The 26,285-nt window shown below is 45.1% G+C and overlaps 1 protein-coding gene across 1 annotated transcript; it reads right to left on the reverse strand.

Moving 5' to 3' along the window:
• Nucleotides 1–1,453: 1,453 nt before the first annotated feature.
• On the reverse strand, nt 1,454–24,726 carry LOC135911502 (tryptophan 5-hydroxylase 1-like). The gene is made up of 12 exons (XM_070527625.1): nt 24,616–24,726; nt 14,951–15,121; nt 13,782–14,088; nt 9,504–9,604; nt 8,505–8,572; nt 6,805–6,954; nt 6,610–6,656; nt 5,260–5,395; nt 4,183–4,309; nt 3,044–3,139; nt 2,409–2,542; nt 1,454–1,640 (listed from the first exon to the last, which is right to left on the reverse strand). The coding sequence occupies exons 1-12, from the start codon at nt 24,661–24,663 to the stop codon at nt 1,454–1,456; spliced, it is 1,572 nt and encodes a 523-aa protein (XP_070383726.1). The 5' UTR covers nt 24,664–24,726.
• Nucleotides 24,727–26,285: the final 1,559 nt, after the last annotated feature.

Genomic DNA, 26,285 nt, shown 5'->3' on the forward strand with positions numbered 1-26,285 from the left:
AATGATTAAGCTTTATTTTATTTTGTTAGGCTGATACTGATTAGAGAGCGAGCAGAGATAAAATGACGGGAATTCCTGTGAGCAAGCAGAATTTAAGTTAGCACTGGGCTAGTTCCTAGCATCTCCTTCCTTCAACTGGTCCATGCTAAATTTTTGTAATTAACGAATTCTAGCCAGACGTACGCCTATTATGGTTAACACAATGTTGTGACGCAGTGGTGCAATCCTGCACGGTGTGTTTAGAAAAAGCATGCCAAATTCGCGCTGCATTGACGGGCCGAGCTATACTTATCTGCTGTTTGAAAGGCTTCGGCAGTGGCGAAATGACCAGCAAGATTTTCTCTTTCTTTCTTTGTTTTTGCAGGCAAAATTTGTTCAACTTGATATTTTTATGATGGCCTTCGAGATATACAGTGTGCGCGGTGTCCGCGTGAGCCGACCAATCTCGAAGGCCATGTTCTAATGCGCACAGGTTGAAAGCAGGGCCACAAGACTCCACCGCCAATGCTTCTGCTCCAGTTGATGTCTGTCGTATTGAGCTGACGCGGTAACGATATACAGTGAAAGCTCGGTAATTCGAACTTCAATAATTCGAATTTATGGATAATTCGAACTGTACGATTTGGTCCGGCCAAGCTCCACAGAAGTCTATGTATATAAAAGTTCGTTAATTCGACCGCGAGAAGGTTCCCTCACGGATAATTCGAACTACGCTCGCCTGGCACACGGCCAGAGAAACGCGCCTACTGCCTACACACAAGGCTGTATTGCCTCCGAAACGGAGAGAACGTCAAGAGAAGGCAAAATCGGAAAAAAATCTAACCGACGCGGGGTCAGCCAAAAGGCAGCGGCGGTTGCCGCCTCTCTGTTCTACGTAACCTCCGAGACTTCTTGCCCCTTGCGAATCTCGGAGGCTTTGCAAATCTTGTACAGCTGCTAATGTTGTGCGGAGATGGCACGGCAAGTGCCAAAACACAGCGAATCAAGTACGTCGCAGCTGCGCTTGCAATGAAGAACCAACGAATCAGGGATTTCGCCACCTTCACACGTTCAGCGTCTTTGTCTCGGCAGTCTTCATCAGTTGTGCACCTCTGTTTTCAGCTTAGGAGGTATCGGCTGTCGCGATTCATTGTGATGGTGTTAAGCCTCGGCTAACGTTCGTTTCTGGTGGACATCGGTGGTGTGGCACAGTCGGACCCAGAGCTTCGACTTGATCACTTTCTGACACGCCAAATTTCTCACATGCCCTACTGCTTCCAACTCGCAGTGTACTGTTGCTTTCCTTCACTTTTGTTAGTTCGAACTTTCGTTAATTCGAACTGAAGCGGCTTCCCCTTGCGGGTCGAATTAACGAGCTTTTACTGTAATACGCAAACGCTGTTAATACATGTACGGCCAGCTAAAGCTCTCTATTTGTCAGCACTTGGCCACGGGATTGAGTACGTTAGATTGTTTAACGGTTGGGATTTTCTGTGTCAGACACCCTCAATTTGCTTAGGGCATTGGTGACGATGCAAAGGTCTCCCTTCAGTTCGCTGACTATGTTGGCAATCTTGCGGGTGTTGGTGAGGACGTCCACGGTCTGGGTGTACGGGTTGTAGCGCAAGCCAAAGGGGCGCTTGATGGTCTTGGCGAACTCCCTGAGAAAAACAAAAAAGTGAGTAAATAGATTTGAAAGTAACAAACCTTGATATCTGGCACACACAAAGAAAAGGAAGTGCGCAACAAAAACACACAAAATACACAACACGCGCAATGAAGCGCATCATTTGCCATTTGACAGGGTTTGATGTCTTGCAGTTTCACCTAAGCTGTCAAGAGTCTCAGTAGTGGATGGATTAAATTTGATTTAAACAGGGGCCGTGTTGTTCGCAGCTGATCAGTTTCATGGAGATCTGTTGGTAATCGATAGGCTAAGGCTTAGCAGAGGTGAGACTGACTGAAAAAAAAAAAGGCTTGTCTCCAGTTAGCGTTATTCTCACCTCGAACAACACCGAGCGTATTGACAACATGCCTGTCGTCTTTGAGACGGGATGGGCTGGTCGTTAAATTTCTGTTTAAAATGCATTGTAACCTCATGAAACCAATGCCATTGGGTTCAACGGACTCTTCTGAGTTAAGATGACAGGTTTATTTAACAGCATGAAATATGACTCCATCTTACATTCGTTTAATCTCATTATCGGCTAATTTCACTCGTTTTACATGATAATAAAGCTACCTATACTACAGGACATTTAGCCCTCGACTAAAAATCTCACCGCTCATTGTGATTTACTTTTTGGTAACTTCCTTTCACAGTAGCAAGTACAGCGCAGCAGCCCTCACCACCTTACCATGGTCAATTCTGTTTTGTTGCTGTTTCAGGTAAAAACACAATAACAGCATTCCGCAGTGTACAACATTACCTCATTTGCAGCTTCGCTTCGTTGAAACTGTCCGTGTAGAAATAGACGTTCTGGAAAGCCGTGATGATCGGCTCAGTCTCAATCGTTATGGCCGGGTCAAATGGCAGCACATTTGCTTTGTCCGTAAGGGCGTGCTGTAAGTAAAACAAAAAAAAAGCAGAGTTCAGTATTCACAGCCTGAAGGATTCCTTCAGGCTCTTTGACTCTATAGATAGTCCCAATAATTGTTGCGAATCACTTTGCCTTTTCATATGTACTTGCCCGCTTGGCTAACAAGTGTGATACTGTGTATGTACACATTTTTTCAACAAGTCTTTTAAGTTATTGCTGCCCATAGACTTACAAACGGGCTGTTTGCAGAATCCTATTAGAGATAATTCGACGAATGGTATATGGCCATAAATCCACGTACTGTCTACACGGTATCCATTGTGGACTTCTATCCGTAGAATGACAGATCGCTAAGCTGTTATTATAGAGCAAATTAATAAATTTTTGCATAGTATAACTGCCTTCTAACATAGAGTTCTGACATACCTGCGTTCTGACATAGAATTCAATGTACAGCTTAGTTTTTAAAAGGGCAATATAATAACTATCCTTATGCTTATTTTAGTTATTTAAACTATACTTACGCGTAACTCTGCCGCTGAAGAAAGCAGACCAGCTCCGTACACCTTCATTTCACCGTTTTGCTTGCACAATCCGAACTCCACCGTAAAAAAGTAACACTACAAGGAATGTCACAACAGAGAGAAAGAAAAAAAGAAGTTAAGTGCGACACGATAATAATAAAAGCATATCAGTTCTACGGCAACAGTGCAGCGAAGTATCCTGATATTGTCAAAATTACTGCGAGCAGCTACATCAAAAGCCTAGTTCTGTAGCTCAAAGCCTTTGAATCTCATCTTGAGTGCCTTGTTAGGAGACATAGCCTCGAGAAATTAAGCACGTGAAACAGATAACGTCGAATTATTTGTCTGTACTTAAATGTACTTTACGCTATATTTTGTTAATAAGGCACTTGATGTGGCACTTGTAATCATTATTGCGTTGCTGTATTTTTCCATCGCATGTTTTCTATGGAACAGTAAAGACCGTTGGTCAGTGGACGCATGCACTTTTCTTGAAACTGCGCATGGTGGCTTGCTTGTTGAAACAAATTTAATATAGCCTCCGAAGCTTCGGACAAAGATTGCATCTTATAGTTTCAAAAATCTAAGAACCGTCACCACCATACGGACGGATCGAAGGTAAATACAACTGTTTAGGATTGAAAAAGAAAACCAATATAGAATAAAATGCTTGAAGCCAATACAGAATGGTTCACATTCTTTCATTGAACCATGATGATCTTTACAACGCAAACAAAAGTTATTACTGGTGGTCGCCAAACGCCAAGATAATTTTTTCAATCAGTATGTTGACGCCGTGACCCAAATGGGACTGAGTATGGTATCTCCGGCGCTTGTCACATTAAGAAGGCCTGCTAGAAACTAGGATCATGTTATGGTTTGCTACCGGCAAACAACGCGAGAGATTTTCAAATAACTGTATGAGAGATATTAGAGATAAAATGCAGTTGTTTTTCGCTTTGTAATACTCGTAATTGGAAATTGCTGAAAATTAAGCACACGGTTTAATAAATCTTAAGCATTCAAGCCTCTTAGTGAACTCACATTTAGATCTTCTATGCATGAGAGCTTCGTCTCGATATAGAAGCAGCGTACAAAGTAGCGCAAATTTAATAAAAATACAATCTTAGACGACTCACCGTAGCGAGCTTGTCGATCTCATCATCTGAAGCACCTAGGGAGGCGAGTCCAATTTCTTGTGAGAACTGCGCGAAGTTCGCATCGGCCAGCATCGGGCAGTGACCCAGAAGCTCGTGGCAGCAATCCCTGAGGTTACAGAAAAGCACGAAAGAAAAATTGAGTTCTTCATTGTCCTGTGAAATCATTTTTTTTTTCATGAATAGCCTTCTTAGCTCCCTGTATGCCCAAAGAATTGCTCTTCTGTATTGAAGACTGCGTTTTTGAACATGGTTCTGTTTCGTTTGAAAACTGTTCCTGTGCCACAATTTTCTTATCGTTACATTACACTTGAGCGCTACAATTTTTACTGCCATAAAACGCCAATTGATCTGGTGCCAGTCCACGTTGCATTTCGTAGAAGGATCAAGCAGGTTTTTGTTTTATTGAGGACACGAAGCTGAGCAATTAAAAGCAATACATAATGCCAAAAATTGGATTATGAGAGGTACATGGATTGCTTAATCGGCGTAAATCAATACTTATTAATAATCAATGTGTTATGCTAATTTATTGTTCATTCATTATTTATCATTAATAAACGCCACAACCTTGTTAATTGATAATAATATTAGTAAGTTATAATACTAATTCTAATGAAAACTATTGGTACGCATGAGACTTGGTCAACAAAATGATTATATCGTCTCCCCTATGTTTATTGATCGAAGGCAGTCGTCGCAGAAACACGTGGGGAATTTCGCATGGCCAAATGGACAAGTCTATAAAAAAAAAGAAAAGAAAAAGAAAGAAAGTGGTCTGAGAAAGGTCAATAGGCAATCTGTAGACTATGTAAATTTGTTTCTGCAAGAGAACGACGTCTGACCGCACGTGGTAGCCATTCTGTGGATCGACGATAAATGAATGAAATTTTGAGTGTTTGCTTATACGAGTTGTACCCTCCCTGCTCTAATGCCTGAATGGCGAAGCAGGTACCCAGTAAATAAATAAATAAATAAATAAATAAATAAATAAATAAATAAATAAGCACGAGCAAGAATTGTTGCGCGAATTACACGAGCACGTAAATAAGTACTTACGGCTCCGGCGTGTAGAATGGATCTGAGCCGTGGCGTATGTACTGCGTACAATGAAACACGCGAAATGCGAGGCCCGCCAGAAAATCTCGGGCCGACAGGTAACCAGCCACGGGTCTCAACTGAAACCCCGTTCTATCTGCAAGGACACAGAAAGAAGCGAACACGTCACGCTCTTCCCGTTTGCTCCTCTATCATTGCAAAACATCACGACCCATCTCTATGAGGTACTACGAGGAACCACGAAGCGCTGGCAAAGAGGTTATATGAGAGTTTGAGTGTGCATTCGAAATACGCTGATGTCAACCAGTAAGGAGGCCACGAAAATTTCGGGAAAATTTCTATGGTAACAGACGTGTACCGGCAGCAACGTTTGCTTTAGTACGATGCGTCCAGCCAAGCTCTGTCCACGACCATGTGCTGTGTGAGGGTAGCATGCGTTCCTATAATTGTAAACCCGCCGATTCGAGGTCAGCAGCTGGATACGCGTACGTCCAGAGGCATGGTGAATTGGCCGGCGCGAAGTCGCCGCATGTGATACGGACAACTGTTTCCTTAATTCGTTAGGCTGTGTGTTGCGCGCTGCTGTTATGAACCTCCACGTAAAGTGCGCAAGGCAGAAGTTGTGGGTTCGGCTGCCACTGGCGGCGAATCGTATTTTAGTCAACCTTAATTTTCCCTTATACTATCTCTGAGAGTAAATGTTGGAGAATCTTCTTAACAAGGAAACGTACGAGTGGGTGCTTGCCAGCCTACCAAATATCAGCCAGAGGAGACCATTCTTGCTTATTGTTCAGCTTGCTGCGCTGTTTTGTATGCGAACTGGTCAGTTCTGACGTTCATACGCCTTGAAGCTACCTGATCGAGTTATTACCATACTATGCGCACTTTTGTGGTACTGTTGAACGGATCATGTTCGCACACTGAACGTTTGCTTCTCGTAAGTACATGAAGGGTGATTCTGCCACAACTTTCGACTCTGGTGTCAGTTTGTGTTTGCACTGGTTGCTAACTACGTTTCCGTGTGCTTCTCTCATTCGGTAAGGCGCTTTGTGCCTTTAAATGCTGACAAAACGGTGATGACGATAATTGAATATAGCGAAAGTTTGACCTTCGTGCAGATATCTTAAGTGGGAAACCAAACGTACCTGCAATCACAAGTAGAGTAACGAGGATTAAGGAATATTATAGTGTTTCGCACTGTGAAGGTTTTGTCCAGAATAAAGAAAAACAGTTGCCTGAAAGAGGTTGGAACTCTTCTTCAGGTGAATGCATGTTTTACGGGTTCCGGGTTTCTCGAAACAGTATCCTTTACTTGCACGCCTATTACAAGTACGCAATATTGAAACTTACACTTTAGATACTGACTGACATCGTCCAGCTGTGGTACGTTGTCCTCTCTGCAAAAAGAGAAACCCGAAAAGCAATGAAGCGTTGTGGGGAGTCGAGAAAGCATGTATAGCGTATATTGAAAACTAGAACAAAAATGTTGGACCATTCGCTCGTCATTGAAAGAGTGCTGAGGCAGCAACGAAAGCTCAGTTTTACCTGTAACCGCAGTATTTTATGAGTAGGCGAAAGTTCTCCAGAAACTCGGAGCAGGCATGGGTCGTATACAGCTGACTGAGCTCCCGGAAGACGCGTCCCCATGTGGTACGCTCTTCGATGGTGTACTCCACCCGTGGTATCGGCGAGCCACTGTAATTGCAGCAGACCATGAAAATCCTTTGTCATCAGTAGTATTACCCCGGTAATTACAATGGAAAATGGCGCACATGGACCCCTTACAAGGGTATATAGGGGGTGATCAATCTTGTGTTTTGCGGAATTTTTCAAAATCGCCTGTTGCCGAAAACATAATCCTAGTCCATGAGTTGGATTATTCTGAGATGCGGACATTACTTGCACAAAAAATGGAGGCAGATATTCCAATACTTAGCAAAAATTCACTAATTAACTTCTTAATTAATTAGATTATGGCCTATATTGCAATTTGCGAATAGCAGCCGGTAAGTTTCCAAGGCGTATTCACTTCGAATGAATTTCCAGGATGATATCAGTTTGCAGATATGCGCCATCAAACTCGCTGTAAAAATACATATCTTATTTTGTTATAGCGCAAGCTTGACACGGACAACAGATGGCACATCTGACACACACAGCGCTGCAATGTTCTTTCATTTAGTTTTTCAACAAAATGGTATTTCACGCATTCAAGCACATAGGTAAATGGAACGCAAATTATTTCTTCTCACACATTGGGAAGTATATCACAGCGGTACATGACGTGAATGCAGCGCAAGAAACTTAAACACCAAAGTACGGAATGCGGTTAGCGGAAAGAAATAGAAACGCAGGCGGTCACTGACTAATTGTATTGGCCAAAGAACTATATAGGCACATAAACTGCAAGATCACTATCAAGCACAATATTGAAGACACGTGGGAATATTGTCAGGTGGAAGAAAACAGCAGCAGCATCACTTTGAAAGGGCATATATACCAAAAATAGGAGTCCACAATATTGCATCTTAAGGTACACACGTTCAAAGGGCGAGCAATTTTTTCCGCTACCATACTTCTTTAAGCTCAACTTGAACGTATCCTACCACACTTTGGCGCATTACGCTGCATTCATGTAATGAGCCTTGAACAACTCGTCCAAACCACCATCCAAATCGTAGCGGTACCTTTATTTCTTTCAGTTCGAGATATATAGGGAGGGGGGAGACTAAATATCTACGCTAAATAAACTAGGACTGGTAAAATATCCTTGAAAAGCACTGCTTTAAAACACATTTCATACGGATAATGTGTGATTATTAGTGAAATAAAAGGAAGCTGAACTCTGCTTTGTATGATTATTAATTCTTTTTATTTTGCACCAAAACTTCCGTGTCGGTATGCCAGTTTAAATTCACAGAATACGTTGTCAAAATAATGATGTTGGGTTTTATGGTACAAAAGTAGCTGTCACAAGGAATAGATGTCAAAGCTCACTCTGGGTCAAGCCCCGTAGTTAGACCTTTGCCATCCTATTTGCGCACACCCACAAAAAAAAACGCTTTTCTCTGTGCACAAGGTAACAGAAAGTGATCGCTGTGCTATCTGTGGGTAACTTGCCGGGAAGCAGTTCACAGAAACGATTTCTATGCCTGGCAGCTGAAGTGTATTCGGAAACTTTTCGTTTTTGAAGGTTACACTATTCATTGCTGCTCAAGAATGAACGCGGGCACCACTACACTTACTATTTGTATTGCATCGCAACGTCAGCAAAAAACATCCGTCTCTGCCTGTAATCCGGGTCCTTGAAGCCCTGCAGCACGAGCCACACAGAACGGAAAAATGGATGTGATATCATGGTACATCGCACTTCAGGATGCAGATGGTCAATAGCAGCAGACTGGAATGGCTAAATACGACACTTGTGCACAACATGTCTAACTATTTGTTGCAAATTTCTTAGGTGAAGAAAATAAATAATATTCTGTCATTGTAAAGAAATAAGCATTTTCTTGTCTTTGTTTTCCATGTCATATAGTCAGCTTTCTGGTATATCTGCTATGCTCACTCTAGGCGCAGAAGTCAGCACTGCGTTGAGCTGTGCCACTCAAATGCCTTGGACAACTAGGGAATGCTGAAATTTAGTCACATTATTCCGCCCGTGGCGTCATGTTTTCATCTGTGGCTGCCATGTGTGGCATCCTTGAGTTTGCAAAGGTCCCTTCAGAAAACTACAAGGAGTTATCTTTTACCAGCCTATAACTACTAAGGCACGAATAAATTAACAATGATAATTATTCTGTGCCTATGTAGTATTTGATTGTCAAGAAGGTATTTTTGATATGCATAACTGGACCTATCTTCGCGAAGCTGTGAGCACAATGATTCAACTTGTATTAACTTCAAGAATTGAATTGGAGCACAAGAATCTTACTTTTGTACATGCAAAAGTTCTGATTGCTTTTTTTTTTCAACCCATGCTGGGATGGTGCGTCTGGTCATTTTATCTTCATAGCGCTTCAATTTGACATAATAAGAAAACTATTTTTTATGCTACCTCTAAGCCATCTTCTGTTGATTTTACGAATACGCTTTTTACCATAGTTCGATGGTGCGGGAATATTTCTGAAATTTATTCTTTTTTACACTTGTCCACATTTTACGTCTTCTCGGGAAAAGCGAATCAATTTGATGGAGGTTTTAGGCGCGAGTTTAATTCCTCTTTAACGAGATGTGTCACTTACCGGATGGTCGGCGTCTAATTCCGCACCGTACATGAGCACCTTGTTGGAAGTCTTGTCCAAGTCGGAAATCTTGCGCGGGAACCATGGCATACCGGCAAATTCTGCGAGAAAAAGGCTTCACTAAGGAGTTAACCTTCAATTATGAGTAATATATATTTAAATTTGTTCACGAAACTACAGTGCGTTGCCTCAGGAAGACAAAAGCATGCTCAAGCATTTGAATATGTGTGAATATGCAAACCTTCTCGCATTACGCATTGCATTCAAGCCAAATGAGCGACAAGCCTTTCCAGGGGTTTGGTTATTGCTAACTTTCGGGTTGAAAATGCTAAATTAAATAGAAATTTAGTTAACATGCTTTATCGAAATTTCAGCAAATAGTGGTTCCGCCTGGCGGCCGACACAGGCAGCGCGCGACAGCTTTAGTCATGATACTTGTCATAGGAGATGTACAAATTGCGGCCCACAGCGACGGCTCTTTCGGAGCGATAGAAACCAGTTTTGAAGGTCGTACTTCAAACACCGGAAGTGATCGCGGGAGCCGGAAACACGTCATGAGCAACGTGTTTAGACATCGAACGGGAAATACAGGATCAGAAAGAGGAGGAAGCGAAAGGGACATCGGTTCTTAGGAGTATATAGGTTGCTCGGGCGCTGCTCTGGATGTTTCCTTTCTCAATTTTGGGAACGGTGTTTATAAAAACGACGACCTGTTAAGAAACAAGCTGTATATGGTAGAACGTCTTCGTGGATACATGAATGGAGGAAAGAAAAAAAAAAACTAGGTGGAGCACGACGTCGACCAATGAGCCTTGGCAACCTCCGCTGATGCCACCCCTCCCACTCTACGGGTTTTAGGCGCATTGATTTTTGGGAAGTAGGCCCTGCCAGGTTGCTGGGCTGTTCAACGGTTTGCCTAGTTGGCGGTAACAAAAAAATGAAATCCTTTTCACCCGCTCTCCGCTCTACTATATCCGCCAAACTCCGTGCACGCTCGGCAGCTAGAAATTACCACTTGCCTGTTGCGAGTTCAGATCCTATTTCCCAGGGGCGTTTTGTTCATGTTTTCGTATGACTAAGAGTCAAAATTCCAGAGTTTCAGGATTGAGAGTTGCCTACAAAATTATTAGATGAAACTGCGGTGCTGTGGTCGTTCAACTACTCTATGGTGCCTCAATATCAGCAGCTACCGCGGTAATGGTGGTTAGTGCATAATTTTGTCTAAACTTCGTGCTCGTCCTTCAATCGTTCTTTTTCAGCTATTTATTACGCTTTGTCTTTATAAGTTCCCAAGCCCTCGTGGTATTTTAAACAAGGTTAAGTACTTATGCATAATCTTTCTGAATTGTGGCATTGAAAACGTTGTATGCCGCTGAAAACGATGAATTTGCGAAGTCACCAGGTCGTTTGAAGCCAGAAGGACGAAGTTTAGGCAAAGGCATGCACTGTCCATCATTCCCATGCTGAGGGAACCGTCATACTTGCAGCTTCCGTAGACAGTATCGCCAATATTCCCTCTGGTAATTTTTATAGGAAACTCTATGGTTTTAGGAACACAACATTAACGTCATGGTGTTGTTCTCACTCGCCACCTTATTGCTTATCGTTTGTAAATATCTTGCGTATACATTGCCTTTCGGAGTCTACGTTCCTGTCGAGAAATAAATGCTTTTTGTTTCCCTACTTTCTTTTTTTGCTCTTGACACAGTATCTGAAACGCGTTATCTGGGCAGTATAGCTGCTGCACCATTAGTTTTACTCGCGGTTATATCTTTAGCCGTAACTGAAGCGTCTGTGCTGTAGATTTTAGAAGAGCACCTGAGTGGTGATCTTTACCCTGACTCCTTGCAGCGCTGAAGACTGTCAGGATGTGATCGATTGAGCCTATGTCCGCATATCGTTTAACCGCGTGTCCCAATGCCTGACATCTTCGGCTTTAAGTGGCAGAGTAAGTGTGACCTTTCCATGGGGTGCGTAGAAAGCTTCAAGTTTTTGGGCGGTTGTACTTTAGCACAAAGTACACCTGTCACCACTTCTACAGTGTTTTTAAGCATGCGACTCACGCGGGTGCACAACATCCCAATGGGACATTATGACAAACGCCAAGGGAGCTTTTGTAAGCAAGATCACAATGTCGAAAGGAACTTCTATGGGAATTCACTCTTGCTGTTGCTCTCTGTCGGGACATAACAAAATAATCAGCCTTCGCTTGGCCTCATCTCGCGTTGAAATCGAAGTATTGACAATGATTTGTCGTTATTTATATGATCAGCTGTTTCTTTCGACGAAAACTTATGGAGACCAAATGCGCACCTATACTGATGAGTTGGTCTCGCTCACCAGCTGAACAGCTGCCTTTGTCATTCCGGATATGCTAGTCCAAGTGAAATTCAAATTTTCGCACATAACAACATCCATGGTGGAGTTTGCTGCCCTGCGGGCTGCCATACATCTCGTTCTACATGACTGTCCACGCAAATGGGTCATATTTTGCGGATCAAAGGTAGCCCTTCATAGCTAGCAGTTTGCCCTGCGCCCCATGGCTCACGAGCAGTTGGTACAGCAGACAAGAAATGCTCACCATCAAACCTGTGAGAAAGGACAGGAAATAAAATTTAAGTGGAAGCATATACCGGTATTTGTGGTAATGACTTCGCCGACGAGGAGGCCCAGTCCGCTCATAAAGGAACCCGAGTCGTTCCTATACCACTATCAAGAACCGATGCTGCAAGGCAACGTTATTTCCTGACTCTGAGAATGACGCGCAATTATCGGTGTTGTCTTAGTTCCCCGATGTGTCGCCTACATAAACTTGATCCTTCGTTAAAGCTGCAACATCCATCATGAATTCCCCACTCCAATGCAACGTTGTTAGGCCGTCTCCGGATAGGGATTACTTTCACGAAAGCATGCTCTTTCCGCAGAGGAATGTCTCATACTTATACTTGTGACTCCTGCGGAATCAAAGGAAATACTGAGCATGTCCTGTGTATTTGGTATCGTTATGACGTCCAACGCTGCTCTCTGCAGACCGTTATAAACCGGTTGGACTGAAGACCGTTTTCAAGAGCCAAACTTCTTTGACCATGGCCGTACAAGCCGGTGGCGCAGAAAGCAGCGAAGGCGGTGTTACAGTATCTAAAATCGAAAGGTCTTTGCAACCCTTTGTAGACTTGGTGTGCTACTTCGAGTGGGCTTGCGACTAGTGCTCTTTCCCATTTTTATCTCTTTTCACACCTTTATTCCTTCTTCCAGGGCAGTGTAACAATTCGAACGTGCATCTGGCTAACCTTCCTGCCTTTTCATTGCCTCCTTTTCTCTCTCTACCTTTCTCTTGTTTTGACGCTGTTAACCCTGAGACGCCATCAGCTACGAAAGAGTTTTGATTCCCCTGAATACCAGATGGCGCCACAACATTTCACAGTGGCTACATGGAGCACTTTTTCCCTGATGACTTACCATAATAGGATCTAGAGCAGACCGGTTAAAGCGTTTACGTCGCGACAGGTTCGCAATGTTTTTACTTGTGTACAATTTCACTTATTCGGGTAGCAATACAAAATTGTCGTTGCTTGTTTTAGTCGTATCGCGTCCATATGGTAACTAAACACGGCGACGCGACCGCAGGCAGGGCCCACCCATCGCGTCGTTTGTCGCCGTCGCTTAAATTGACGGTTTGCGTTGACGTCATTGTGCCTGCCATTTTATAGGGTACAAGCATGTCGAGAAGCTGCATAAACAAGAAACGTGACAGCACGGTGGGCGCGTCTTACGCTATGCGACAAATCAGCAACACTGATAATCCGGTGGAAGAACAGCCCCCAAATTATGGGGTTTTACGTGCCAAAACCACTTTCTGATTACGAGGCACGCCGTAGTGGAGGACTCCGGAAATTTTGATCACCTGGGGTTCTTTAACGTGCACCTAAGTCTAAGTACACGGGTGTTATCGCATTTCGCCTCCATCGAAATGCGGCCGCCATGGCCGGGATTCAATCCCGCGACCTCATGCTCAGCAGCCCAACACCATAGCCACTGCATAACCCCGGCGGGTAACGTAAAAAAGACAGTCTCCGTTAAAAAGCGAAACTATGTACGCTTGATGATACGTTGCACTGACGTCATCGTGGCCGTCATGTTTGGGCACGGGTGCGGTGATAAGCTGCATCCGTGGATGCACGTGCAAGCTGTTTATATTGCGCGCGTGTGGTTGCCTCTTTAGTTTGTAAACAAGTTTGTGCGTTAAATTGCGCCATGCGCGGATTCTTCGCGTCTCACCGGGGAGGTCGTCGATGCAGAGCGACTCGCCGGGTGCCAGGGTGGGACCGCCTCGCAGGACGGCGGCGGGGGGCGACGGTGTCGGGGTGTCGCAGCAGCCCTCGCGCGAGCCATCCTGCTGCAGCAGCAGCTTACCCTTGGAGGAGTAGTACTCCTTCAGCTGGATGCATTCCACCTCGTGTTGGAGCGCGTGCACCACGTCGTCCATGGTGCCCTGGTCGCAGTCGACGCCCACGAAGATCTCGTGCTGCGCCGGGTTGACGCGAGACTTGCGGGACTCGATGTGCAGCACGTTGACATTCTTTTCCTGCGGGACAGTCGGTGTCGGAAGTGCACGTCTAACGAATCTTGGGAAGCGGTATGTGGACGCAACGGAAAAAGCACGGACGGCACACGGGTACCGAGCAAAATGATTCGATTCGTTTCGATAATAAAAAAATCTTGTAAATTCCGAACGGGTTTTCGGAATCACACGGCAGCATATATATATATCTATATATCTATATATATATATATATATATATATATATATATATATATATATATATATATATATATATATATATATATATATATATACCGGGTGATTTTGAAAGTCCGCTCGGAATTTAATAATTATGTTGAATATGACATTATTTAACAATGTTCTCGGGAATGCGCTTCCATTTGGGAAATACCTACGGGTTATTTATAGACAAGGCGCGGCAGTTGAAAAAAAAAATTGTTCGCGTCCTGAGATGCAACCTTGCCTAAATTCACAAGGTGGAAGAATTTTTGTTAAATGAAATTGAGTCTGGAAATGATGCAGCTGTTATATGAAGCATACAAATGTATTTTCTTCTTTAATTTCTCCTACGCTTCATATAGACTCCATTGTCTGTTAACTTCGTACGGTTATTACTACCACATCGAGCACCTCGATCTATCCCGTTTTTCCTCTCTTCCACCCACTGGCCTCTCTCTTAGCTTACAGTAGTAGAGCGACTGTCCTGAAAAGGCGTAAGTTTCGTGCTTGAACCCTGGAGCAAAATGACTTTTTATTGAACTGCGCAGTTACTTTTCAGAGCAACCTCTATCGGTTTCCTTTGTATGCAAGAGCTCCGAGCAAGTCTGAGATTGGTCACGACGTTTCCTCCTCAACGCCTTGTACAGTTCCCAACGATGCTTACCTTGAACACTCTCAGAGCCCTGACCAAGCCGCCGACTTGGTTGCGCAGGGAGAAGACCACGGCGGAGTTTTCCTTCGGATCCGGGGCGCCATTACTCTCGACTGGAATCTCGGTTTCCGAGGCTTCCGAGGTTTCCGTTTCGACTGGAGCCTCCTTAAGTGATATCTTGCTCTGCGAACACCACAAATGAGACTAGCAGTTGGCATAGTCGAGGAATGTCTGCATGTACCGCGTGCGCGCGTGTGTGGCTCCCAAGGAAAGGAAAGCGCAGTCGTGGACGGCGGAGAATTACGTCATGGGATAATATTATGAAGTTTACAGCCACAACTTGGAATCAGCTAGCGCAAGACAGGAGTGATTGGAGACCACTTAGGGAGGCCTTCGTTCTGCAGGGGACAAATATAGGTTCATGTCTACTTTGCTAGAACGTGTAAAAGTTTCCTACGTGTTTATAGAGGAAATCTAAAAGGAACGAGGTCTGCTGGTGGAAGATAACAAATTTCCAAGAGGCACTATTATAGTTTCAGAAGCACTTACAGTGAAGGCGTAACAAGAAATTAACTACTGTATCGAAGTATCATAAGCTACAAGTGGCAAGCACTCTATCGGATGTAATTACTTTGCTCTTCTCGTGTATTTGTATCTGGAGTACTTATCGCCTTAGTATCTTGCATCTGCATCACAATACATTCGCAAACTATCCTTGCACAGCCTTGGGTAAAACACCCAAGTTCTTGCCGATTGAGCCTCATTACACAGGGTTAACCTTCGCCAACGGAAAGTAGGAAGAACAATAGCAGAAAAATGAAGAGAAGACTGATAAAATAGGAAAGTGAAAGATCAGAGAGGTGGACTTAAAGAAAAGATGAATAATCGCTTCCCCCGGACAGGTCAATCCAGGCAGGCCATCTAGTCGAGGCCAAAAAGATCTGTTGCCTCCACCGAGGGGCGTTAAAGGTCCAAGCACTCTTGGTGTCGACTTAACACCGGCGATCACCTTTTCCCCAGACACGGTTAAGCTACACACGCCTAAGCGCGGTAGGGTCCGACCGACATGTGCTCAGGTCCTTGATGTCGCAGCGAACACAACGCCTGCTGACACAGAGGCCCCTGTCGGGACCATCTCCAGAAGCGGTCCTCCCCGTTATTTTCCAATTTTGTTAGTTAACATTACACGGTATGCTGCTGCATTTAGTCTCGTTCTCACTTCAGCTAAGCATATTATCTTTCAAATGCGGTACATTATAATGATGATCCGCAGGCTCTCAGGAACGGTCATCTTTTTTTTGTGTGTCGGGGTGCGTATATTCTGCGGGTTAGCTTGCAATGTTGTGTGATGTCTTGGTACAAGACTAGAGGATGTATGCGCTCGGTTTCGGATTCCTAGGCGTCGGCTCGGTGGGTTAAATTTAGAGTCAAGCGGTTGGAGACCTAGTTCGCAGAAATGCCGTGATGACGTACATTCGAGTGCAAAAGTCTAGAGATGACGGCATCAGCAAAAAAATGTAAATTCTCCTAGCTCCGACGTGCAACGTGAAATTGTATTAACGCATGACGCTGGTCAAACTGGCGCACGTAAGCCGTACCGCTTGATTTCAGCCTTCCTGTCTAGGCTGCGACGAAAAAAAATAACGGCACTTCTGGTCCTTGAGCTTTTGCACTCGACTGTATCTTCGTTTCATCTGCTTGTTCCCACGTCGTGCAGACGTGCGCACAGAGAACGAAGCTGTATTATTTTCTAGCGTGTTCAAGAGCGCAGTCATGGTCTTTGATCCTTTCGCGTCTACCTCAGTGTTTATGCGCGCTTTCTTATCATACCGCCAGTCTGGTGCCAGTGGTACAACGACGTGGAGTATCTTGGTAAGGCTCCATGAGACGGACCAGTGTCTCTAAACGTGTACGCACCGAGGGATCCAGTCAGCCGAAACAGTCAGAAAACAATGCAGATGCTCTCGTGCACAGCTCTCAAGATCGTGCACGAAGCGAAACTAAACAAACGCAACAGTTCGCAGGCTCACATGCGAGATCGTCACTGGAAGTGCGCCACGTAGCAAAATATGAGGAAAACGAATAAGAAGGCGGGATCTGTGACGTGTACTTTACGCGATCCTCCGGCTCCGGTATGGGAGAACGCAGGGAAGCAATTTTGGTTTTGGAGGCTAGACAGGACAATTCACGAAAGTGACTATATTGGCAGAGAAGCTAGCCTCCAGAAGTCATGGGTTCGCGACACTTTAAATATTTATAGCTTTGCTAATAATAAACAGAGATGAAAAATTATTGCGATAGAACGCTCACTAGAAGGCACGTAAGGCATTTCAACGTATAAGCAAAATATGCTATGTGGCGCGGTGAGTGTCCCTTTAACCTTTAAGGGCGGGTCATAAATATATCTGAAGAAAATACCTGGGTCTCGAGAACCGCGAGAGGGGCAATCTGAACACTCTCATACGAAATAAGTACACGCTGGCACTGGGGCTTTCACCGACGATCTCGACGGAGAAGCTACTCAGCATGAACATGCACAATACTTGGGAGGAACTAGCAGAGACCCACAAGGACCAGCCCAATAGAGCGACTCAAGCTCGACAACAAGGGTAGAGACACGCTAAGACTGGGCCACCCAGTTGATTTGAATCAAGCAAGCAGCGGGTTACTCTACCCCCGAGGGGGAAAATCATGGTGGCCAGCTTTACCAGAATCATGCACCCCGAATAAAACAAGGAAAGGAGGCAAGCCAGAGTACAATCTCGACGCAACGTCTACGAAGGACCAAGAAGAGAATTCAGACAGACCGACGTGGCAAAGCACAAGAACAGTGTGGCCCACGCTGTCAGCCTGCTCAACTGCCAGGGAGAAGAGGTAGCAGCTGCTTCAGTCAACACTCCAGATATTCACTAGGTAAAAGTAACGGTGATAGCCCATGGCGGCCACGACGAGCAAGTGAGAGCAAGAGCACATCACAGCCATCACGGACTCTAAAACAACATGCAGAAATTACCAAAAGGGGCGGGCCGCACTTCCAAACGAGTCCTAGGCATCATCAAGAAACTAGGCAATTTTCGAGAAATATCTAATGTCTGGGCCCCAGGACACGAGTTCCTAGCAGGTGCTCTAGCAGCTCAGGCCACCGCCCAAAATCACATTCTCCGAGCTATCCCGCCGGGTTCATGGCATCCCGAAAAGATGCATCGACACCCTGTGCCATTACAGACTGGGTAGGTGAACTTAGCTGCCCACGCCTGCATCCCTAGCTTACCAGAGAAGAGGCGGTGATGTTCCGGAAGTTGTATACCGGCACATCCGTACATGGCACCATTCTGCACGCCATGTATCCTGCGATCTACAATTACAAATGCGCCTTCTGCTCTGTGCCAAGTAACCTTTACCGCACGTTATGGGAGTGTGAGCACAACCCATCGACACCACCGATCACTAAAGCAACCATCGAGCAATGGGAGGCCCAGCTGACAAGCCCGAGCCCTGAAGACCAGTATCGACTGGTGAGCAGGGCCAAGCTATTGCTAAGACCCACGGAATTCTGGACAAGGGATGACGATTCAACCCTCAGCTAATTTCTACAAACAAATTCTATTCCTCCTCCTCATCGAAATTTGCAAAATACACCGAGAATAAAAAGCTGAAAACGTTTTCGCGAGAATTTCCTTAAGCGATATTTTTTTTTCTGTAACAGACGTAAAAGAGAAGAGTGCATTGCAGTTCCTTATATATTACCTGTGTAATACCACTGCAGTTTGGGATTTTACACTTGTTATACGACTCTGAACATGGATATTGTTCTTTAGCGATAATGTGGCTCCCACGTGAAGAATCGACCATGAATTCTTGCCAAGTTGTAATGCGAAATGATAGAGTAAATGCTGTTGAAAGGCAAAGTTACATATTAAAATGAAAGGAATATCAGTAATGATGACCAGTGGTAATTAAGTGGAAAGTACAAAAAAAAAGAAAAGAAACAGAAAGATGCAAATTTAACAGAGCGTTCGGCTGGTCTGAATAAGGAATTTGTTTGGACGAGCACCAGTGTGGCTCAATCCCAGAGTCGAGGCTCCGAACGAAAGAATGACAGAGTTTGTTAAATCGAGACCAGGTCTTCGTAGAGGCAGTTCTAAGATTTTTTTTTTCAACCCTAAAGTGACTACAAGACAGGATGAAGCGTGGGATTGTTTGTCCTTTAGAAAAAGAGCACAGAGGAAAGGGCCCCAAATTTCACAATCATACGTTAAGGGCGACCTCAAACATCCATGTGCTCCAGAATTTGTTCGACCAGGGAAATATTAAGTGCGTATAAACTGAACTAGCGGTGTGTATATTGGGTCTGATAATCCTCTCATAAATTCACGCGTCCAAAACTTAGCCGCCGCGATGTTAAAACAGAGCAGTCGTGAACCAAACTGCTTCTTAGTTTGCTCCGATCGAATAGAGGATACTTGCTTCTTGTCATTCAGCGTTGGGCGAACCCATTTAATCATAAATTTTGTGTTTAAACCAAAACTCAGCAAGAAAATTTTTTGATTGCCTGTCCATTTTATCAGTCATGTTGGACTGGGCTTTGAAGAGGTAAAGATAGGTCAAGATAAAGATAATCTAGGTGAACCAATAATGACCCGTCAATCGTTTCGGATGTGCTCTGCGCAAATGCGAGGCTCAACTCATCGGGGATCGAGTTTGTCTCGTCGATTGCGACAGCTGCTGTAACCTTACACTGTCGCGCCAGTCCATGTCCTCTTCACTGCCGTGACAGAATTAAGCCTTGACGTCAGCGCGCCGTAATCGTCGTCGCTCGACTGCAAGAAAGGGGACAACCTCTTACGCGACGGGAAGCGGTTACCCGGGATACGGCTGGTGGCCTCCCTGCGCTCCTCAAGAATCTCGCCTTGCACTGGCAGCGCGGAATGCGGTCGCTAATTGACAGTGATATTGGGGAAGTAGGACATAGGTGGTGCCATGCAGGAAAAAGTCGTGACATATATCGACGTTTCGTGCGGGATTGGACATTGTATATAACACTTTGCCGTGTCAGAACTTCGAGAACTCGGTTCCTTTTCTGGCTATGCCACCACGCCTCGAAAGAACGGACAGCGAAAAGATATGTGAATGCGTTCTGTGAATAGTGTGATGAATCGTTTTGTATAGCACGCAAGAGACAGCGCACACAATTTCAGACGCAATTCCACAATGAAACAACGCTCGTGCGCAAGTTCTGGTCAGTAAATGTTACGTTCGCAAAATCACAATTTATCAAATGGAGGGGCCACCATGCTACACACACTGGTGCCCACCTTCACAAGCAATTATTAAACCTTTGGTGAAAGACCTTTTCCTTACTGATGTATAGAGAGTTCGAACTCATTGTTCAAGTGTATTTGCCGCCCTGTATATTGTTGCGCAAAGTGAGCCTTCCCTTCATTGCTCAAAACTTGTATCCCTAACATCATGCATATGGTTTTTGTGAAGAATACTTAGTTTAAAGAAATTTCCTGCCACATAAGACGCCTGTATTGATCGACATTTTCTTAGTAGCGTTATTCTTCGTCGCGATACCTCAGCGAAAATTTTGTAGCTGTCGCTTCCAGGGTAGCATGGCCCATTTCTGCATCCATGCCTTCATTCATCCATGTCCCCTTTAAACATGTTGTACATGGTCTTCAACCGACAAATAAATAACTCATAGGACTAGAAAAAAAACACATTGAATACTAGGCACCCAGGTCGTGCCTGCGCAATGGCGTTGGCTTTCTGGTGTCGCGGAGCACGACATCGCGGGTTAGATACCGTGCTTCAGCTGCTGCACTTCGATGTTGGCTTAATGCGAAACTTCTTCGTGTGCCTCGCTTCGAGCGCCTGTGAAAGGATCCCAGGTTATGAAAATAAAACGAAGCCCTGTGTAGTAGTTTGAGCGGTAAGAAACTGAGGGGCTCGAACTTTTTATTAGTTTCAACAATACGTCGAAACAGACAGTGAAGTCAGAGAAAGCATAGGGGAAGTTAATGGCTGTGTTCAATTCAAATGTGGAAGTAATGATACAAAGGTAACGGAAAGCAGATGACAAAATAACTCGTCGCAGGTGAGGACCGAACACACGCCGTCCGCATTACGTGTTCCATGCTTCACCAAACGGCCACCATCCTTCCGCTTCTTTCGGTGTTTATGTACGCGTACTGGATTAGCCCTAGGAGTGTTAGCCAACACCGCGCAACGGCGAAGGTTGTCGTGTTGTTTTGGGATGCGAAATCCATGAGTCAACCTCGCACTCTAGTACCATGAACAAACTTGGTGAACAAAATGAATAAATGTGACTATAAAGGGTGCAAGAGCAAACACACACACACACACACACACACACGCACACACACACACACACACACACACACACACACACACACACACACACACACACACACACACACACACGCACACACGCACGCACGCACGCACGCACGCACGCACGCACGCACGCACGCACGCACGCACGCACGCACGCACGCACGCACGCACGCACGCACGCACGCACGCACGCACGCACGCACGCACACACACACACACACACACACACACACACACACACACACACACACACACACACACACACACACACACACACACACACACACACACACACACACACACACACACACACACACACACACACACACACACACACACACACACACACACACACACACACACACACACACACACACACACACACACACACACACACACACACACACACACACACACACACACACACACACACACACACACACACACACACACACACACACACACACACACACACACACACACACACACACACACACACACACACACACACACATTTAACGCAGTGTTTTAATGTAAATGACACAGAGCTTGTTTGAGTTAGTGAGGGTCCTGCAGACTCGTGGCCTGTTGCAGTTAGCTGCTTACAACACGAGTACGTAGATCTGTGATACATGTCGAGCGAAGCATGTTCAATAAAGCTTGTTATTGGGTGAGTTCGTACATAATGCTTAGGAAAAGATACTGCGCCCTCCCCCCCCCCCCTATAAAAAAGAACAGATAATCACGAAGGGGTTTGTTGATGTGCGGTATGTGCACAGAGATGTACGACAATTATCTAGATGCATTCAAGGCTTTATACCTAGTACGTCAGGTTAGCATATTCATTCTGGGCGATTTCGCCAGGAATGGGCCTCTACCCATTGGCACATATCTAGTTGCACGTGCCCAGTGCCGAAACTCTCTGTTCGGGCACAAAACCAGTGTTCCCAGTTGTCTTCTGGACCAGACAGCAGACAGCAGCATATTGCCTATTCAGGCACATACCTTGTCACCAAAGTTTGCTATTCAGCGAGACAATAACCAGCAGCAGCAGCGGCAGCAGGAAAGTTCAAGGAGCAGGCAAATACAACATCGCTTTAAAATTTGCGGTGGGTTATCTCGGCCTCCCTAAAACAATTGCATGAATTGAGAGTGACAAGAAGTGCGTATTCATGGGATAAATCTGTGAGGCTGTTAAACAGCGTGACGCGAACTTCAGCTGGCAGAGCAACGGCTAAGCCTACAGGAAGAACAGGCTAGCGATCACGGATACAAAATGTGTTGAGGAGCTTGCGGAGACAGTAACGTAATAAAGAGAGAGATAGAGAAGAACTGAAAAGAGAAAGGAAGTGAGGTAACCCAGGACGTGTCCAGTTAGCTACCTTCCAATTGAGGAGCAGAAAATGGGAGAAAGATAGAAACATGATAAGCCTCTAACTATAGAAGTGCTCTAATCTTGCAGCCCGTATTTGAAGAATCTGTCTGTGCTGACACAGGTATAAAGCACATAATATAGCATTACATACGCTACACAACTTCAAATATAATTGCCTCCTAAGGTAAGTTCGCAACATAGATGCGAACGTCAGTGAAATGCATGAGGCATTGCAACATACTTCAAAAACGTTTGTAGTGGTTACGACAACGACATTGAAGACATTGGTGCTAAAGAAGGTGCTTGAGTGCCATTTTACTAATTGCAAGCAATTCTCATTTGTGGTTAGCACGATATGCGTTCACTACTGACATTTTAGCTTCTTTAGTTATCACGAGGTGGAGTTCTTGAGCCGAATTTGATCAATCATATATTGCGCACAATATCAATCACCAATCGACACTGTTGCTTCGTGACAATATTTTCAACAAACGGAAGTATAAATTTTAGCTCTGCTGGCGTATGACAAACATGCTATGTGTTAGAACAATAGGAAAAATATTTGTGAAGACAGCATAGTGACCAAGAGATGGCGGCTCGTTTTCGAGAAACGTAACTTGCGGTATTCACAAAGCAGCCTGTCCACCAGGCTGCAAGAAGTATTACGCAGCACGGCCCTGGCGGAGCAGCTCTGGGCTGTCCAGCGAGCCCACGATGCGGCCAGGGAGTTACAACTCCCGGTCCCAACGTGGGAGTAGCCCGCTCTATGAAGCCTTGCGCCCCGTAGCTCGCAGGACCTTTCATTAAAGTTATTCCATCCATCCAACGGGCGGAGTGGTGCAATGCTTGTAGTTGCAGCTCAGTTCAGCTTATAACGCGACTTTGTCACTCTGTCTGGCGGAAATCCGGTTACGCCATTTACGAATGAGAAAAGCGCGAGCATCCAGTTTTTTGTTAGAATCGGAGCCCGTATTCACGTAAACTTTTCTGCCCTATAGAAAACTGCTCGTAAGAGCAAAAAATGTCAGCGGGTCGTGAGGTTGCCACCACTGCGACTGATTCCACACTGAAGAATGGCTTATGCATGAGAATCGAGCGTTGGCCAAACGAAAGTATTAGTACACTTTTGAGAAAAAGCGCTTATAGCCAGTGGTCTTTCTTACTACGTTGTTTATACCATTAGTATTAGATACGTCAATATAAATTTACAAAGAGTTACAACAATCAGACTTATTGTGTTTTGTAGATATTGCTACAGACTTGCATCGCGGTCGCCTCGATTCACTGAACGCACCGCACCGTTCATTGAAGGCAGTGAATCTGTTACTGAAGTGTCATCTGATGTGCTGTGTCGAAGGTGAATAAAAAAGTAGACCTACAACCCACACCCATAACCACGTTAGAGCAGGAAGTTGACATGTGACGTATTACAAATTAAGAACATTGAACTACAGTGACCATAACATCGGTAGAATCGCAAGATCAGCGACGTTTCGTATGAACAGGGTTTCGAGAAGCAAGATCGTGGCAAACCCAGCCAAATGAACATGTGAGCTATTCTGCGGAATATTTAGTGCCGAAGTAGAACATCACAAGCAAACGATAAGTGTCAAAGGTCGGCTTATAAGGGCACCGTGCTTCAATTCTTTTTTTTTATTCTTGCTTTAAAGCAAGCAAAGTGCAGGTGCAGGGCAAGCTGTCGTAGAGGGAAATAGCCAAGCTTTCGTCTTTTTCAAGAATGTGAACATAGAATAACTAGAATGAACCAATAGTTTCGCTTGGTGGGTATCGCGTATTGGTATGAAGACCCGCGAAATGGGGGCAACAGTAAAGCAACAGGTGGCTTGAACTTGCGCCAGTTCCCCTTAGTACAGCTTCACAACAAAGTTATTCGCAGCGATGCACCCATGACAAGGGTTGCTTCACACCATTCACTACTCACTTTTATCTCCTCGATGAACGAATCGGGAAAGTCGGATAGGCTCGCCATTGCCGGCGTGCTGCAGCAGCGTCTGCTCTGGAAAAGTTTACGTCTGCTCACGGAAGTTGCGTCCGTCGCCATGTTTCTTTTCTGTTTTCTTTCCCGCAGATGAAAACGCACTGGGGTTAGAAGAGAGTGCGCGCCCGCCGCACGAAACAATGAGAGCGCACGCGGTTTGAGTCGCCGCAGCGATCACCAATCGAAAAATGTACGCAACACCCATCCTCTTATCACTTCTTATAGGACTGCAACTCCTCGCCTACCTCCCTTTCTTCCCTCGTGTGCCCCTTTCCCATTCTTCCTTCGAGAGCCGTGCCAAGTTAGGGAAGCGAGAGATACGCGTGTGCCACCTGGCGGACGCATCTGGCGCCTTCCGTTGGCTGGCGCCTAGAGATTGTGAGCGGGTGCGCCGAACAAAAGGGAAAGGAGACGGGACAACGTGGGGATGGCGTTGGAGAGGTGCTGAAATACAGAATGCCAATGAAGATTCCAGGGTGCGCTCCTTTCTTCCGCTTTCCTTCTCTCGGCTCGCTTTCGCTGGAACTTCGACGGAGGGAGCTGTCACCCAAGTGGAGCGGACGTGTTCTTCGGTAAGCTCGCTGAAACACAAGAAGAACGAGATACAATGGCCGTTCCTGGCCATTCCATGTGTATGCGGCTCAAACAGGTAGCTAACAAGCAATTCACAAGGCAGGTAACCTTAAGCTTTCGACCTTTTGAGGTTAGCCTCTACCTCAATTTGACCTTCTATTTCCGATGTTTGCGACGGACGAAAATTCTGTCTGTAAAGCCAGCAACTTAATCTTTACACTCATGTTTGACTTTGAGGGGCGTCGAGTGCTGCGTGAGGTGCTTGGGCAAGTCATAAAAAGCCTTGCTATAGCATGTTTGGAAATCGGAGCATTCCAAACTTCAGGAAACTTCATTTTCACTCTGTCATAACTTTAAAATGCCTTTGTAAGTGGCATCAAAACAAGGTTGTTATGCTTAAGCACGAGAAACACAGATAACTAAGTACATTGCAAACTGACTGCCTACCTCAGTACTCTAGCAATGATGTGGAAGTGAGGTGAAAGTTTGGTCGCTGGGGGCCCCTGAAACTATAGATGATGTTTCCTAAGAACACCTCAATATAATGGCATAAGGTTGACGCCGAGTGAAGCTGTCAAATATGATAAGATGTTAGGAGACGTTAAGAGACAGGAAGAGAGCGGCATGGATCAGAAAGCAAACGGCGATAGCCGGTATTCTAGATGACATTATAAAAAAAAGACACTAGCTGGGCAGGACATGTAATGCGTAGGGAAGATAACCGGTGGACCATTATGGTCACCAAATGGGTGCCATGGTGCCAAGGAAGCGTAGTCAAGGACGGCAGAAAATTAGGTGGGGTGATGGATTTAGGAAATTTGCAGGCGCAAGTTGGAGTCAGCTAGCGCGAGTCAAGCGTAATTGGAGATCGCTGGGAGAGGCCTTCGTTCTGCAGTGAACATAACCATATGCTGATGATTAATATGATGATGATGATGGTGGTGGTAAGGGGCGGAGGTAAGGACGACCCTCAATTTGCCCACATTTATTTTGGCATAGTGTTTTATACTGTCGTGCGGCTGAGCACGAGGTCGCGCAGA

This window comes from Dermacentor albipictus, chromosome 10 (genome assembly GCF_038994185.2).
Source record: "Dermacentor albipictus isolate Rhodes 1998 colony chromosome 10, USDA_Dalb.pri_finalv2, whole genome shotgun sequence".
Classification (NCBI taxonomy): Eukaryota; Metazoa; Arthropoda; class Arachnida; order Ixodida; family Ixodidae; genus Dermacentor; species Dermacentor albipictus.